Here is a 14,595-nt window from a genome sequence, read left to right on the forward strand (position 1 = left end):
AATCGTGATTAGGATTTTATTTAATATTTTATACATATTATCATCTAACAAACGGTATATTTCATCTAAATTTTATCATTTTTTTTGTATTTTTTTATTACCTTTTATTCATTATCATCTTGTGATATTATTATACTATTAATTTATCTTTTTGACAAACAAATAAGTATTTACTTTTGTGATCTTTCTGTTTTTACTTTGCCTTTACAATAAGTTAGGCTTCTTTTGTAAGTTTTGTGGTTGATGGAGTCATAAATATAGTGTAATTGTTGAAGCTTAAATGAAAGTGAAATTATGAATATGATATAATTGTAAATAAACGAGCTCATTTTTCTCCCCCGAAATATATTTGAATTTATATTTTATTATCAAATTAAATTTTATCTAACTACTTATCAAATTAATCACAATAAACAAAAACTTCTTGATTTTTCTCCTTAATTTATTTTTGAATTTATCTTTAATTGTCAAATTTTATTTTGTCTAACTAACTTTCAATTTGTTTAAATTTGTTACAAATTCAATTGTATCTAAATATTTTATTATTATTATTATATACATATTGTTATCAAATTAATTTTGATCTTTTTTTCATATTTTTTCAGTTTTCAATTTTTATATAGAAACACGTAAATATGACTTCTTGTACTTAAAAAGAAACATATAAATAGGAATAAAACTTGTGTGTATATATATATAGTTCAGTTTATTATTAATATTAATAATATTATTATTATTATCGTTATCATTATCATTATTATTAAAATAAATAACAAAAAACTCTAAATCTCATCTTCTTCATCTTCTTCACTTAGTCGCCCCTCAAAATATCTTTTTTCCTTATCAAATCTCATGTCTGCGATCGTTGGTTCAACAACCCTTTCTTGAATTTCATCGTCTTAGCTAGCTTTTAACGAGTCGACCTTTTTCGCTAGCACATATGTTTCCTGCTTTTGTTTCTACTTTAAACATCGTTTTCAACAATGACGTTCTAGGATTGATAGTATTTAAAGTTTGCTTTCAAGATCCTATGAGTAAGATGGTAACATGAAATGAAGACGATGAAACTCCCTACAACCGGTTTTGTGTCAAATGCAATCATATTTCCAATAGTCACATCATCCTAAAGTTTCAATTCCTTAAAATACTCACTTGCCAACAACGTCATTGGTACAACCAACTTAATTTGCTCTTTCTCACCTTGAAAGAAGTCCATCATTGTGGACATCCATACGTTTCTAATAACCCCCACTGCCTGGTTGTCATCTTTCCTCACATACACATGCTCTATAGGCAGCCGGAAGCGTTAAGGATCATATTGGGTGATTGTTAATCTTTGTTTCTAGAATGTTTAGTTACTGTGTATTTGTGGTTCTAGAATGTTTAGATAGAGTATATTTGTGTTATTCGAGTTGTTTTTAAAGCCGTTTATCTTTGTATTTTCGTTTGTACTTAATTTTGTTGTTTTAAGGTAGTTTTGTCATTTAGTAATTAATATTTTGTATTATATAAATTTGTTTTTCTATTTTTATAATTTTGAAACCTCTTTTCCATCTTTTCAAATGACTTTAAAATTTGTTATTTCTCTTATCGGTCCAATATCGGGATTGCAAACTAGACCCAAGGTTTCAATCCAAACGTGGGCTTGGGATTTACAAACCCATTACAACCTCCCAACAAGTTATTTGTGGCATCCTGAATCCTTTTAACTGATAGAAAGTATATTAATGTTATCATTTAATCTGGTTGCCCCGGATTTGTGTCCATTCAAACAGTCTGAATATCCACATCCCTTTGCAACTACTTTTAAGTTTGAGTTGCATGATTGTTTGTTTGGGCCTTCAAGTATATTTATTCTTGTTCATTGGGACTCAGCTCTTTTCATTCCCTGTATTCAATGATATGAATTGATGTATTTTTTTCCTCTTGGTGAAGCTATGTTCGTACGCTCTTAGGGTACGTTTGAAAGTTTACATTCCTGTATTGGTTCAATTTATAAGACGACATTGTATTGATCTTTACTTAGTTGAGTCTAAGTTCAAGATTGGTGAAGGGATCTCACTTTGAGGTGATACTTTGGAAAACGTGTTTGGAGGTCTATTTCAAACATGAGATGAGAAGAATAAAATAAAGTTTAAGGAGAGTCTAAACTCTTTATTGGGAGTAAGCTCTTTGGAGTCAAGATAGTTAAGAGCTATCAAATAAGTTTTCATTGGAAACGGTTAGTTCTTTTCATCGAGCACACTGACCCTTAGACGTAGGTGTGGTTATACCGAATTAGGTTACCAATTTCTATGTGTCATTCTTTCTATATTTTACTATTTGGTATTCTGCTTCATATCTTTTTTGTGACATTTGTGGTTGACTTGTGTAGTCATTCATTGTATTCACTTAAATTTCACCCTTCAATCACAAGTAGAACAAATATTTAAAAAATCATTGTCCACTTATATAGGCTACACAAAAATGGGTAACCAAGTATTTTTCTTAATAATATTGATAATGATGCTGTCACAAACAATCTTTTCAAAAAATATATATATGAAACATGTAAAAAAATGAAAACAACAATTAATTAAAAGAAAACTACAAGGTTCTAAAGAATGTTTTAGTTGTGCAGTTTCTGTTATTTGGTTCCATCATCAATTTTCTTTGTGTGTTCATTCTCCATCTTAGTAAGCCACATATCATCTCTGTATCTCTTATATATATCCCCTTTGTAAAACTCTCTAGTTCTATAAGCCAACACAAACGAAGCCATTGCTCCAAACAATGTCACCAAAACCAAAATTCCAAAAGACTCACTAAAGCAATGAGTTCCAATGCAAGTTAGCCCCTTCCCATTCTTCACATTACCAATTTTAGTAGCTTCCTTATCATAAAACCTTCCTACTACATGAATATTCATTAGATAAGATCCAAATGGAACTGCCAATTGCCCACAATTCAGAAGTGTGGAGTAATGTTTAAGCCCAAAGAGATCAGAGATTAAGGTAAATAGCAATGGAGTTTGAGCTCCAAATCCAAACCCAATTATCAATGAAGCTGCATACACTGAGTTTTTATAAGGGAAAGCAATAGAGATTAGACCAATGCAAGTTATGATCTGGGCAACGCCGAAGATAAGAGGACGAGGTAATTTGTATTTCGTGATAAAAGTTTCGGAGACGAAACCAGAGCAAACTCGACCAAAGAAATTGAAAATGGAAATCCATGAAATGAAGACACTTACGGTTTGAGATGGATAGTTAAGTGACTCGGCGATTTGGCCAACATTATCAATGGCAGCAACTGATGAACCACAAGCTGAAACTGTTGCTATGAAAATAAGAGCCATGTCTTTGCTAAACAGAGCTTGCAAGATACCAAAATCCTCCCCTCTTCGTGGCTTGTTCGAGAAAGACGACGGCAAAGAAGTTTCGGGAATGTCTTCGAGTTTATTAACAGGAATAGAGACCTCAACCGAAGGATCCTTGGTTTGTTGGTTGAGTTTGAAGAGAAGAAACTCTTCTTTAATTGCTATCAAAAGAGGGAGAGATATTAAGACAACGATGACGGACACACCACCGACGTAGGTACCGTGAGAGAAGACGGTGTTTCGTTGTGTTATGGTGAGAAACAAGATGAAGATGGCTATTGTTATGGCTATGTAAAGAAAGTAGTAAAACACTTTGAGTTCTTGTGTATATTTGGGAGCTTTGATAGTTCTAATTGAAAGGAAAACCAAGAAATATACAAAGGAAGGTAGCCATGAAAGAAGAAGGAGAAGATGGATAGGATCTAAATTACCATAAATGCTAAAATAGATTTGAGTTAAAATGGCCCCACCAAGGCCCACAAAGCCCTTGAGAAGGCCCAAAATAATCCCTCTTTGATCAGGGAAGTTTCTAACATTTGTGACCATAACCACAGTGTTAGGGAAATTTTGTGCATTAGAGGAAATGAAAATGTAAATAAACATTAGCCACAAATGGGGCTTTGGGATGTACTCAGTAACCGAGAGCCATATCATGAAGTAGCTGAAGAAGTTTAGGGTTAAGCCTACAAGGAAAAGCAACCACGGCGGAGCCACCTCGGCGAAAAGTCCGGCGAAAACTCCGAGGTTCGAACCGAGATCTTTAGCGAAACCTAAACTGCTAAGTTGGGTTTGATTGTAATCAAATTTGGTCTTTAAAACTTTGGAGTATGTTCCAAACAAGTAAGGTGAACCACAGCCGATCATGACCAGAAACGAGGCGTATACCGAAAACCATCTTCCTTTAACGACTTGTTTCACAAACCACCATTTTTGTGCTCCATTCATTGTAATTTAGAGACGATAGAGATTTTGTGAAGGGAATGAGAAGGATAGATTGTTAATGATTTTTATTTTAGACAAGAGAGAAAAAAAAAGTTGGGACCTTAATAAAACCAATTCGGTTCTACAGTTGAAGTACCAGAAATCTTACACAACGCAACATTCGTAGAATTTAATGATGGAAAATGGTTTACGTAGCTGAAACAAAGTGCAAACAAGATATTGTTTTTGTTTTCTGTTTTTATATGAAACAATATATTTTGTTCTTAATCCATCCAAACCTGGTGAAGATAATGTTTCTAAACTTAGGGTTTCATGCCACGTTTACCAATTCATAATGAAAATTGGTATAATCGTAATCAGATTCCATTAACATATCAATCGTAATGGGCCTCAATTGCAGATGTAATTAGATCGCTTTTTATTGCATTTACCTAAAATTAAGAATTTTGTTAAATTTACTATTACTGTTATGGTTACGGTAGCGGTAATGATAACCGTATATATGTCAAAACTCATAGTTCTTTCTTTGAAATAGTAACAATAATCGTAACCATAACTATAATAGTAACGGAATGGTAACCATGCGACGTAACTTTCAGACGCAATTCAATTAATCACCTCATGCTCATCATTCAGATTACGGTAACCATAATGAATTTTCAAATGGAGCCCACCTATCAATATGAATGTGGAACGCCGGTAAACACTAAAAAGCGTAAAAAAAAAAATAGATTCCACTTTTTAAATTACTTTTCTTTATTGCGATACATCTTTCATAAATGTGGCCTATATTTATTGTTTTTGTTATCTGTTTTAGAACATATTTTAGAAATGAAGATATGGTTTCAAAGTTATACTAATCAATAATTTTTAAAATAATGTATATTATTATTTGTTTAATTTATATGTTTCTTATAAGAAAAGAAAATTACAATATTATAAGTAAAGTAAAAACAATATGAAAAGTTTATAATGTATAAAATTTTTAATTGAAGGTATTTTTCTACAATACATTGCAAATTTTACCAATTTGAACACAGTTTAGTGTTAAGCTATTTTCATCTTTATAGCTGTGCAAGACTGTACCTTCCACCCTATCACTATTAAATAATATTATTATTTTGTCAAACAAACCATGTGACAAATTTTCTAAGATGAAGCAAAAACTTTTCTCAAGAAAGCTATCAAATGTAACAAGAAAAATAATTTGAGAGGTGGTTGGTCATGAAGGAAAAGATAATAAAAATACGGCGGAATTCACGTCGATTGGAGAATGTAGCATGTTATACCATTGTAACTTTAATTCAAATTTAAACATGGTGAACTATATTCAATACCTATTCGACCTTTTATGAAGTATTTTTAGGAGTCTAAGTCACTAAACCTATATGATTACGACTAATGCAAACTTAGATAAATAAGTGTACAATCCAAGGTCCTAAAAGGGTTAAAAAACAATGGATTATGTCTAAGCTCTTTTCCCAAGTTACTTTTATGAAACTAAGTTTTATTCAACTCTTTGAATATTAAACTCAACTTTTGTATACTTATTTAAGTGATCAATCAAAATTAATAATGGAAATAAATTCGATAAAAGAAAATCACGAGAGAATGAGTAAAGTTTTTTTTTTTTTTTTTCATGAAATGTTTCTCCTTTTCTAGGATATTTATATATTTGAGTCTCGAATAAAGATTTAACTTATGTTAAAAGAAAATAAAACAAAAGAATAGAGAAGATGAAAAGCATAAAATAAGTAAAAACAAGATAAAGATGAAAAATAATAGAACAACTTGAATGAAGAAAAGCATTAACACAAACAATGTTGGAAATTTAATTGAAGAAGTGTAGAAAATTGGAAAATAAAACTTAAATTAAAATCTAATCTAAACCAAAAGGAAAATCCACTACAATCCTTCCTCAATCAACCCAACCCAACCTTTGTCAAGGAGAATTTAAATGATTTAGATTTTTAGAGCCAAGTAAGTCTCATAATTGAGGCTTGACAAAAACTCTCAAATTTAAACAATGTTCCTCACTCTTCATTTATTTCACTAGTACTTAAACATCACCACCTTTCTTTCATTTCTTTTGTTCACATTGTTCACTAAATAGAAGAATCAGTCACTCACGACAACATTACTCATAATCAAATATTATACATGAATTTAAAAGGGAATAATTAAGGGGAAAAAAAGAGTTATTCACCGATCCACTTTGTGGCCAACACTGCATCGAATGGTAAGCGGCTCCTAACTCTCGTCTTCGAGCTATTGATCTCTCTTTAATCAATCCCTGCTCCAAAACACTTTGAAAATCCTCTTTTTTGTCCCTTCTTAGCCCATACAAGTCATCAAATCGAACTCTCTTTGAGCATAGACGAAGAAGAAATAAATAGCCGAAACCTTTGATAGCATTGCGGCACTAGTAAGTAGTTTCATGATGTTAAGACCTCTTCCCCCTAGTGTGTCACAGTGTCCAGCAACGCTGTGCACAAGTTATGTATATAGCGTTGCAGTACTAGGTTATAACATCACAACGCTATATACATAACTTGTGCACAGTGTTGCTCGTAACATTACAATGCTGCCCTATTTTGTAGTCTCGGATTCTAAATACCGCAACACTTCTTGGCCACCTTTTTCAGCCTCTTTAATTTCCCCTTTAAGGCTTTTTTTGTAAGTTATTTTGCCTCGACAAGTCCATTCCAATCTATGTTCTCAGTTCCTACTAATTGATGAACAAAACTACCAAAATTTTAAGCCTAACAAAGCAGTTTTCGAGTGCTTTTCAGGCAAAAAATACTTAACTAATAATGATGCCGACCTTCAATGCTGAAACTGAGACTATAAACCAGTGATATGGGATATTTTTCCAATGAACAAGAATAAATATACTTCAAGGCTCAAGCAAACAATCATACAACTTAAACTTGTAAGACTTGTAAGTAGTTGCAAGGGGGTGTTGATTGTAAATTTGCAGTCCCTTGAAACTAATGAGAAAGAGAATAAATCTTGAGATGCAAATCTTCAAACTGCTTTGATGGACATAAATCTTGGGCAACTAGATTGAATGATTACATTAATATACTTTTTCATAGCTAAAAGGATTTGGAATGCCATAAACAAATAGCTTTCTTTTCATATCCAAAATAAGAAAATTAGGTATGTCTTGTTTGAGGCTGTGCAGTGCAAACACAGTACACAAAAAGAGGACATTTGAGAGCGATGTGAAAAAATTAGCTTAAACATTATACAAACTTTAGTAACTCCTTTAATTAATCCTTGTTCTCATCGGAGAACATGAGGGTATATTTATACAAGCTACTCTCACAGTTTCACAATTTAGAAGTTCCTAAATCCTATTTCACTATTCATTTCTTTTTTGATATCCGTGAGTGTCCGGGCTAGCTTACACGTACCTCGACTAATCTCATGGGACAACCCACCTGACCCTACAATATTTAGATGTCAAAGAAACTCATAAGAAATTAATTCCTAGGTAGGCGGCCACCATGGATTGAACTCTTGACCTCTTAGTCATTTGTTGAAAGTATGTCTCCTTTTTTACCACTAGGTCAACCTACGATGGTTTTACTGTTCATTTCTTTGTCCTTAATTCCCTTCTTTCTAGTTGCTAGATTGTTTGGGTAGGACAAAAGTTCTTGGTCTTATTTTTCTTTTCATGACATTTTGTTTCATAGTATTTACTTTTTGGAGTGTTTCAAATTGTATTTTTGTTAGAAACAAAGCTTTGTTGTTGTACTTGGTGATGGTATGCAGCAGAGGTTGGGGAGTGACTTTTAAAAGAGTTTCAACCAAGTTAGCAGTGCAGTGAGAAAATAGCAGAAGGTGGATTCATTTAGTCAGTTAGTTTCAGAAATGAAAGACAACGGTCATTATGCAAAAACAATATTCGCTTTCATTGAGTAAAAACTATAAATGTTACCGTTTACATAACTCAAAAACAAAGTTGGATTTAAAACAAACACAACATAAATATTAAAGACAACACGTGCAGCCCCTTAAAATTGTAGAAAATGTTAGAGTTTGTTGCCAAGTCCTGTCCAAACTCAAGAGAACGCATGTTATTAGACATCCATGAAATGTAAACTTGAACAAATTTTCTGAATAAATTGTGTCCAATTGTTCTTTTGTTCAAAGAAAAGGTTTTCATTCACAATGAAATAAATACAAACCTTTAAGAGAAACTCCAAAACTCCTGTAGTAGCATCATCAAGCTCCTTTGACAATAAAAACAAACTACAACAAATCACAAGGCAACCAAGAACAACTGATCTGCAAGTTCAGTACAATAGTTTCATGGTTGATAAGATAAGATAAGGAATAAATCATCATCTAGTTAGTCTGACAATTAGACTATTATTTTAATGATTCAAAAACTCTAATTCTCATGATAGAATTTAAGAATGAGTATACATTGTTTAATAAAGTAAAAAGCGACGAGAATAAGAAAGAGAAGAGTAATCTCGCAAAAGTTTACAAGTTCGGAATTTGCATCTTAAAAACAATGTCGGATTTAAAACAAACATATATATCATAAACATTAAACACAACACATGTTGAACTCAAGATGGCTAAAAACTTGAAAGAAAGAAAATTTTATTTCAAGTTTACAAGTTCGGAATTTGCATCTAAAAACTTAAAAACAATGTCGGATTTAAAAAGAATCCCAACAATTTTATTCACAATAAACTTTAAGGGGTCTGAAAAAAACTTCACCTGAGAAAGCAAAACCCTGGAAGAAAAACATAATTCAGATCTGAAAAGTTCTCAACCCCTGAAAAGAGAATGAAAATTCAAAATAAGTGTGTCCATAAACAGCCACATATCCAAAGAAAACAAAAAACGAAAAAACAGAGAGTGCAATGACATTTACTTCATTGTTGTTTAACCCTAACTTGTTCGAGACAGATGCATCGATCGAATCCAAGTGACATAGTTATCGCTGGTGAGCAATTCAGAAACAAGAATAAGATCCGAAGTATCACTGTGATCCAAAGCTATCTCCATAGAACACACATTTCTTTGTAAAGTCTCGGAATTCATGGAGAATGGAAGCGACTAGTGAGGCAAATATCTCAAAAAAGAAAAAAGAAAAAGAAAAAAAAACTTCTCGATATCATATTGACCAAAAGGAGGGAAATATCAGTATTTACTTTTGAAAAAAATACTTTTTTACTCTCCAGGTTTTTTTTTGTAGTAAGTACATTTGGTCCATAAAGTTTCAAAGTAATCATTTTAGTCCATAAGTTTTCAATAGTATGTTTAAAAGGTTCTCTTCATTAATAGAACTGTTTAAATTAATAGATCTGTCCAAATAGATTATTTAAATGTTGTGTGGCTTGCTGACTAAGTTGATGATTTAGATTTAAATTTGTCTTGTGAAGTTCGTCTCGTGAAATAACTTTATGATACAAAAGACATAAATGACGTGAAGTTGAGTTCGTTGAATTCATTTCTCATGAAATTCGTCTCATGACGTAACTTCACGAGACAAAAGACAGAAATGACGTGAAGTTGAGTTCATTTCTCATGATCTCTTGAACGAACTTCACGAGACAAAAGACAGAAATTTCGTGAAGAGTTCATTTCTCGTGAAGTTTGTCTCATGAAGTAACTTCACGAGACAAATTTCACGAGAGAAAAGACAGAAATGACGTGAAGTTGAGTTCATTTCTCGTGAAGTTATTTCACGAGACAAATTTAAATCCAAATCATCACTTAGTCAGCAATCCACATCAATATTTAAATAATCTACTTGGACAGATCTGTTAATTTAAACAGTTCTGTTAATGAAGATGATTTTTTAAACCTATTATTGAAAACTTAGGAACTAAAATGAGTAATTTAAAACTTTAGGGATCAAACGTACTTATTCCAGAAAACTCGGGAATTAAAAAGATATTTTTTCCTTTATTTTTTATCCCAATATATATATATATATATAAATAACCGCCAACGACTCATAATTTCATAATAACCGCTAATTGGCTGGAAATTAAAAAGTCTCATCTTCTGATTCAAACGGTCTTATTTATTTTGGCGGGAAACTCAAAACCCAAACGGTCTAATTTATTTTGGCGGGAAACTCAAAACCCAAACGGTATAATCTGCCGCTCCCACCAGGTTCAAGAACAAAATATCACAAAATACAGAGAGCAGCGATTTTGGGTTCCAACAACAACAAAACATCACAAAATTCGGAGACCAATTTTTATACCGTAACAAAGAAATCCAAATGGGTGAAAATCGAATAAGAAAGTCTTTGATTCATAAAGTTTGGGCTTCAAATTTCGATGCTGAAATCTCGAAACTTGAAGAATGTCTCGAATTCCACACGATTGTATCGATCGACACTGAATTCCCTGGGTTTATTAGAAACTCTCCATGGGGCTCGATTGACGAAACACTTTACGAAGATTTCCGCTTCAATGTGAACCAAACCAAATTGATTCAACTGGGTTTGACGGCTTGTGATGATTCAGGCAAAATCGGTGGTTCATGGGAGTTCAATTTCTCTGATTTCGACCCAGAAATCGACGCTCAAAGCCCTTCCTCTGCTTCGTTTCTAGAACAGAACGGCCTCGACTTCAACAAATTGAAGAAATATGGGATACCCATCAACTTATTCACTGCAAAATTCGTACATATCATAAGAAAACACAACGTTTTCAGATGGGTTACCTTCCACGGGCTGTACGACATTGGGTATCTGATAAAAGCCATGGGTATAACGGAGGTGTTGCCGGAAACAATGGAGGAATTTGCGACGGTGGTGGTGAGGAGATTGGGGATCGTTAGGGATTTAAAACATATGGCTCGATTCTGTGAAGGGTTAGAAGATGGGAAACTTGGGCTTGAAAGATTAGGGAAATTACTTGACCAAAAGCGATATGGATTGAAGCATAATGCTGGGTCTGATAGCTTATTGACGGCGTCTGCACATTTTGAAATGATACAAAGGTTTGATATGGATGCAGAAATTTGCGATGGCTATTTGTATGGTTTTTCAAATAAGCTTCAATCCATGGATATTAACATGAACATGTTTCATCGGAAGATCATCACATTTGGTCAAATTCCCTATGCAATCCCACTTTACTGTTATGTCCCTTCTTATATTACCTATTATTACTGATTCCTTTGTTGTTTTTCTTTTGTTGTTTGTCAATTTGACAAACAGTTTTTTGTGTACAAATTGATTGGTTTCATTGTGTTCTTTCTGTATAATGGAATAGAAACAAGAAGCATATGCACAATTTGCAGATTTTGTTTATACTTGAGATTCAACAATGACCCATCAAGATCAAATTAACGAAATCATATCACCAAATTCTGTTGACTCATATCTTTTGGTGGGTTACTATAACTTACTAGATTTTACTTCATTAACTATTGAATCAATAAATATTAGGGATTAGTATTAATTAAGTGTTAATGATAGTTTTAATGAAGGAATGGGTTGTTGGGAAGTAGAAGGAACTTTAATCAATCATATTCATTATAGAAAACGGGAAAAATTGATTAAAAAAAATAAGAGAATAAAATTAGAAATAGAGATCATGAACATTTTGGAGAATGAAAATTAGAGATAAATGACTTTTATAATCTTAAAATCACTTCCAAGCATCTTTTTTTTTGTTGATCTAAATTTAAAAGTAATTTAATTTACAATGTTTTTTCACTACCTTACTGATGTTAATATATATACCAGTTAAGTTTATGTTTTTTTTTTATGCACTGAGACCATTTCTGTAAAAATATTATAATATTTAATTTTTTTCTAAAAACATTTATAGAAAGTGGTTTCATTTTTTCCAATACTTTCAACCATTCACAAACCATTTCTTTTGGGTCATCTTAAATTTTTTTAAAAAAATGAGTCAATTTATTTACAAATATAGGGCATCAATAGTGAAAGGCTGCTTCTCTCTCTCGGTTGTAGAGATGGGACAGCTTTAATTCCTGATTGACGCGCCAAATGATTGTCACCGATAAAACTGAGTGTACTTCGTGACCGTTATCGGTTGTCAACTTAATTTGGATCCGACTGTCATCAGCTTTCTGTCCCATCGCTCTTAATTATACTTTCACCCGGATGCATCCATCATGTTGCGCTGACCAAATTGTGGCGATCCTTCTTGGGCGAATTTTTGCGAGCAAGATCAACACAAAGTCTTGCAGTAAAGTTGCGTTCGATCGATAATTTCCTGTGATCGCAATCTTGCATTGCGTTAACGCATGTTCTGCACAAAAATACAAAAATCAATAGTTCTAATGCGTTAAGCGCATGTGACCGCAATATTATAGAATTTATGCTTAATGGATGCAATTTAACATATTTTATCAACGCAAGCCAACATTGTTTAATAACTTAGCACTATGATAACGTGCATTTCTACCTGTTATCACACCCCCAAATTTAAACAATGTTTGTCCTCAAGCATAAGCTAAAGATTCCTTTAGCAAGTCCATCGCAAAGTTCTTTTTCTAGATTTCTCAGGGATACTTCATTCAAATCCTATATACCAGAATTTTCTTAAGTCTTATTCAAGTCTCTTCCTAAAATATTTCTAAAACTTAGGGATTGCAAGCTTAACTTTCAAAAAGACTTTACTAAATTCTGGAATATCGCATGATTTATTTCAAAAGAAAATTTTCTTTTAGGGTATTAAATGATTTTATCCTTGCACAAAAATTTTCTTCATTGCTATTTTTTTTCTGACCTTGCGCTAATCCGAGTGCCTTGCCTTCGTTTTGGCTTGCCCCCACGTATGTCATACGGACATCCAACTACGAGCAATGCACTCTTTCTCAAACTAAACTCATACCGATTTGGCAGTGGAGTTGCGGTCATTGAATTATGCGTTGATCCTGGTGAGTTACTTTCATTTTGGCTTGCCCCCACGTGTGTCATGCGGACATCCAACTATAGGTAAGTGCCTTTCACAACTTAACTCTTATCAACATAGGTTTCCCATTGCATTGATAGTGGAGTTGTTATTCTAAAAAATGTTTTATTTTTTTTATTTTTTTATAGAAGATAACAAGGTCGAAAATCAATATCTCACCCCCAAATTTAAAATGCGGCAATGTCCTCATTGCCAAAGATTAAAATAAGTCATGCGATGGTCATAGAATGTTGTAAAGAAAGTTTGAAGAAAGCTAGCAAACCCCTAACTTTGAGAAATATTTCATGAGGTGACTATTTTAAGACTAATTTGACGCTAGTGTATATGAAAGAAATAGAAGCATAATTTTTCATCATTGAAATCATACTTGGATAAGAAACAGAATGTGGTAACTCACTAAATTTATCTATGTCAAATGATCGTGGTAATTAAAGAGGATGCAGTGATAAAACTTTGAAGACTAAAATGCAATGTGATAGCGCAAAATTGGAAATAAAGATAAGGAAGAATACATCCCCAAATTTTATGCTGTCGCCCGTATTGTATTGACGCATCCATCTTTGCGGTGATCACTCTTCTTTGGGTTGCGGTGATGGAATAAGATAAGTGCTTCTTCACGTAACATCTCTGCAATCCAGCGCCTCGATCGTTGTAAGAAAAACAAGGAGAGGGTCAAATTATTTTAAACAAAATAAAAATCGTTATTGCAATATTTTTTTTTTTTAGTATAATAACGATAGTGATAGTAAAGTAAGGATAAATGAGAATTGAAAACATAGTGAAAATTCCGAGTAGTGGAGAAAAGAGTTGAAGATTTGAGGTTTCCCAAAACTTGCATCCCTGATAAGTTGCGATCATTTGATAATGTAGAGACCACCTACTTCCTTCTTCATTCAAAGTCTCTTATTTCCACGGAGTCGACTTGGCGATGCCAGTCTTCTCCATGGTATGCCTTTACTCGCTACCCATTGACTTTGAATATGTTGGTTCCGTCGTCATTTGATAATTCCACCGCGCCATGCAGAAGTACTTGTCGAATTATGAATGGTCCGGACCAACGTGACATTAGCTTTTCCGGGAAGAGTCGCTGACATGAATTGAAAAGCAAGACTTTTTGCCCGACCTGGAGGTTCTTACCGCATATGCGTTGATCATGCCAGCACTTGGTGTGCTTTTTATAAATCTTCGCATTTTCATATGCGTTATTCCTCCATTTTTCTAGCTCGACCAGTTTTATTTTTCGCGCTTCCCCTTCCTTCTTCAAATCAAAATTCAGCTTCTTTACCACCCACAGTGCCTTATATTCCAACTCCAAAGGCAAGTGACACACCTTACCAAATACCAGCGCATAGGGGGACATAC

The 14,595-nt window shown here is 33.1% G+C and overlaps 2 protein-coding genes across 2 annotated transcripts; one reads left to right on the top strand and one right to left on the bottom strand.

The window, feature by feature from the left end:
• Positions 1 to 2,626: 2,626 nt before the first annotated feature.
• On the bottom strand, positions 2,627 to 4,303 carry LOC120083907 (protein NUCLEAR FUSION DEFECTIVE 4-like). The gene has a single exon (XM_039039815.1). The coding sequence runs from the start codon at positions 4,301 to 4,303 to the stop codon at positions 2,627 to 2,629; it is 1,677 nt and encodes a 558-aa protein (XP_038895743.1).
• A 6,256-nt stretch (positions 4,304 to 10,559) lies between these two features.
• On the top strand, positions 10,560 to 11,459 carry LOC120083908 (putative CCR4-associated factor 1 homolog 8). Its single transcript, XM_039039816.1, has one exon. It carries the CDS (start codon positions 10,560 to 10,562, stop codon positions 11,457 to 11,459), a length of 900 nt encoding a protein of 299 aa, XP_038895744.1.
• The last annotated feature ends 3,136 nt before the right edge of the window (positions 11,460 to 14,595 follow it).

Source organism: Benincasa hispida, chromosome 8 (assembly GCF_027475165.1).
Source record: "Benincasa hispida cultivar pf3 chromosome 8, pf3_genome.v1.1, whole genome shotgun sequence".
Taxonomy (NCBI): domain Eukaryota; kingdom Viridiplantae; phylum Streptophyta; class Magnoliopsida; order Cucurbitales; family Cucurbitaceae; genus Benincasa; species Benincasa hispida.